The sequence below is a fragment of the Gossypium hirsutum genome, chromosome D10, assembly GCF_007990345.1.
Source record: "Gossypium hirsutum isolate 1008001.06 chromosome D10, Gossypium_hirsutum_v2.1, whole genome shotgun sequence".
In the NCBI taxonomy this organism is placed as follows: Eukaryota; Viridiplantae; Streptophyta; class Magnoliopsida; order Malvales; family Malvaceae; genus Gossypium; species Gossypium hirsutum.
Genome location: NC_053446.1, coordinates 12,683,556 through 12,686,395, shown reverse-complemented (window position 1 = coordinate 12,686,395; position 2,840 = coordinate 12,683,556). Strand labels below are relative to the sequence as shown.

Sequence of the window (2,840 nt, the reverse complement as noted above, 5' to 3'; positions counted from 1 at the left end):
TACTGCTGAAGCAGAATATGTGGCAGCTGCAAGTGCTGTCAACCAAGCCATTTGGCTAAGGAAAATCTTAGCTGATTTAAAAGTGCATCAAAAGGAAGCTACTGAGATCTTCTGTGACAACCAATCTTCAGTTGCAATTGCTAAAAATCCAGTGTTCCATGGAAGAACAAAGCATTTCAGCATCAAGTTGCATGTTGTTCGAGAAATGGAGCAAGCTCAGGAAGTGAAGCTGATCCATTGTAATTCTGAGGATCAACTTGCAGACATTTTGACTAAAGCCCTTAATGTCACAAGGTTCGAATGTCTAAGAAGGAAGCTAGGTGTTTGCTCCATGCAAACCAAGGAGGAGTATTGAAGCAATGGTTAGCATGTAGCAATCACATGTTTTATTATTATTACTATTATTATTATTATTTGGATGTAATGATGTAACTTAGTTGTATTCCAACTAAGTTTGTTAGTGGTAGTAGGTGGTGATTTATTTTAAGTGGATGTAATGATAAAACTTAGTTGTATTCCAACTAAGTTTGTTAGTGGTAGTAGGTGGTGATTTATTTTAAGTGGATGTAATGATGAAACTTAGTTGTATTCCAACTAAGTTGTCAAGTTGTAAGCTTGTATAAATAGGCTTTATGCCATTTTAAAAAAATAAATGAATTCAATCAAGATTTCATCCATATACTCTCTATTTTAGCTTTGCTTAAAATTTATTTCATTTTTCTTCTTTGTTTCTGCCACAAGTCTCGATTCTTGCTCGGCAAGCTTTTTGTTGAACCTTGCTATTTGTTGCACTTAGCTCCAACAAAAACAAATATATATACTTATACTTGACACATCACATCCAAACACAATTTACATAGCTTATATCTTCATATAGAACAGATATCCATAGCCTATCAAAAAGCATTTGTTAACACAGATGGTTTCTTTACAAAAAAAAAAAGGCAAAGAAATTGCAGTGACAGTGTTATGGCAGGCAAGATGTCGAAAGATACAACAGAAAACCAGCCGGAATAACAGTATATATTCAACACTTGCATCCCAAGTGATACAGAATAACAAGACGTACTTGTTAACGGTTTCTACATCACAAAGAAACATTGTTGCATTGACTGTTAAAGAAGAAATCACCAGATTTATCATTGTACTTATTGATAAAAAGTTCCAGATTTAGAGTAAGTACTCGTACATAAGACCAACAAATTGAGGAAGAACTGAATTTAACAATTACATCCACGTACCATTGATGGGAGCTTTAGAACATAAACATTGTAGTAGACTATTCACAATATTATTACTACTATCGTGCTTCTTTCTCGAAGCCCTTTTTATCAAACACAAGAGGAAGCTAATTTTGCCTGTAAGCTATATAATTAGCTAAAGCAATTAAGGGGGTAGATTTCTCAGGATCAAACCCTTGAAGCAACTCTAATGCATCACTCTTCAACTTCTCTGCAAACTCCTTTGATTTGTTTATCCCCATCGATTTAGGATAAGTCACTTTATCAGCCACCAAATCTTTCCCTGCAGTCTTCCCTAATTCTTTAGATGACTTTGTTACATCAAGAATATCATCCACAACTTGAAATAAAAGCCCAATATTCCTTGCAAATTTCCTCAACTTTTCCACATCTTCATCATGTCCACCTCCAAGAATAGCCCCTAAAACCGCAGCTGCTTCAAGCAATGGAGCAGTTTTATGAACATGAATGAATTCTAAATGATCCAACCCCACATTGGTTAGACCCTCACTGGTTATATCCACAACTTGACCAGCCGCCAACCCTTCAGCCCCAATAGATTTAGCTAATTCCCCAATTGCTCTTACAATCCTATCAGGTGTGACACCAACTGTGGATACAGCTATATGTTCAAACGAAAAGGCTAAAAGAGCATCCCCTGCTAACACAGCTATATCTTCACCATAAACTTTGTGGTTAGTTGGTTTCCCTCTACGAAGATCATCGTTGTCCATGCAAGGAAGATCATCATGGACTAAAGACATGGTGTGGATCATTTCAAGAGCACAAGCTGCTGGCATAACCATGGATTCTTTGCCACCAACAAGGTCACAAGCAGCCAAACAAAGAACTGGGCGGACCCTTTTGCCACCGGCTAAAAGGGAGTAACGCATTGCTTCATGGATTTTAACAGGGTCACGGAGTGGAACAGCCGAGTCCAGGGCTTGGTTAACTGCATTAACCTTGTCTACCATGAATGATTTGAAATCAAAAATTGGTAATTGAGGGTCTTGGTCTTCTTTCATGACCGCGTCTTCTTTGGTAAGGACTGAGGATATCGAAGGAAGAGATGTAAAGCTACGTCTTTTGGGAGTTGAAGATGAGATATATTTATATGCATATACATACGTCTTTTGTACTTTATAATTTTTAAAAATATATATATGCATATATACGTTCTTATAACGTATACGTATATTTTATAATTCCTAAATATATATTTTTTTATGTTTTATCGTTTTAAAATATGTACATACATACATATATTTTTATATAATATTGACATATATTTTAGGATATACATATATACACATTTTTTTTATTTTATAAAAATTGTCCACATAAATATACATATGTCTTTTCACATCTTTTAATTTTATTCATCTTCTTTATTGTTATTATTATTTATTTGCTTATTTACGTGCCTATTATCATTTCAAAAGGATATTTTAATTCTATTCGTTTATTTACTTGTTGTTATGTGATTGATTCGTCTCTTATATTTATTTATTTTATTTTTGTTGATTATTTATATTGTTTATGCTTAACTTGTCGTATTCATTATCGTTTTGTTATGCATATTAACACCATACATCAAAA

General features: G+C 34.2%; 1 protein-coding gene across 1 annotated transcript; it reads right to left on the bottom strand.

Moving 5' to 3' along the window:
* Positions 1-1,115: 1,115 nt before the first annotated feature.
* LOC121222401 (geranylgeranyl pyrophosphate synthase, chloroplastic) lies at positions 1,116-2,348 on the bottom strand. The gene has a single exon (XM_041103131.1). It carries the CDS (start codon positions 2,264-2,266, stop codon positions 1,349-1,351), a length of 918 nt encoding a protein of 305 aa, XP_040959065.1. The 5' UTR covers positions 2,267-2,348; the 3' UTR covers positions 1,116-1,348.
* Positions 2,349-2,840: the final 492 nt, after the last annotated feature.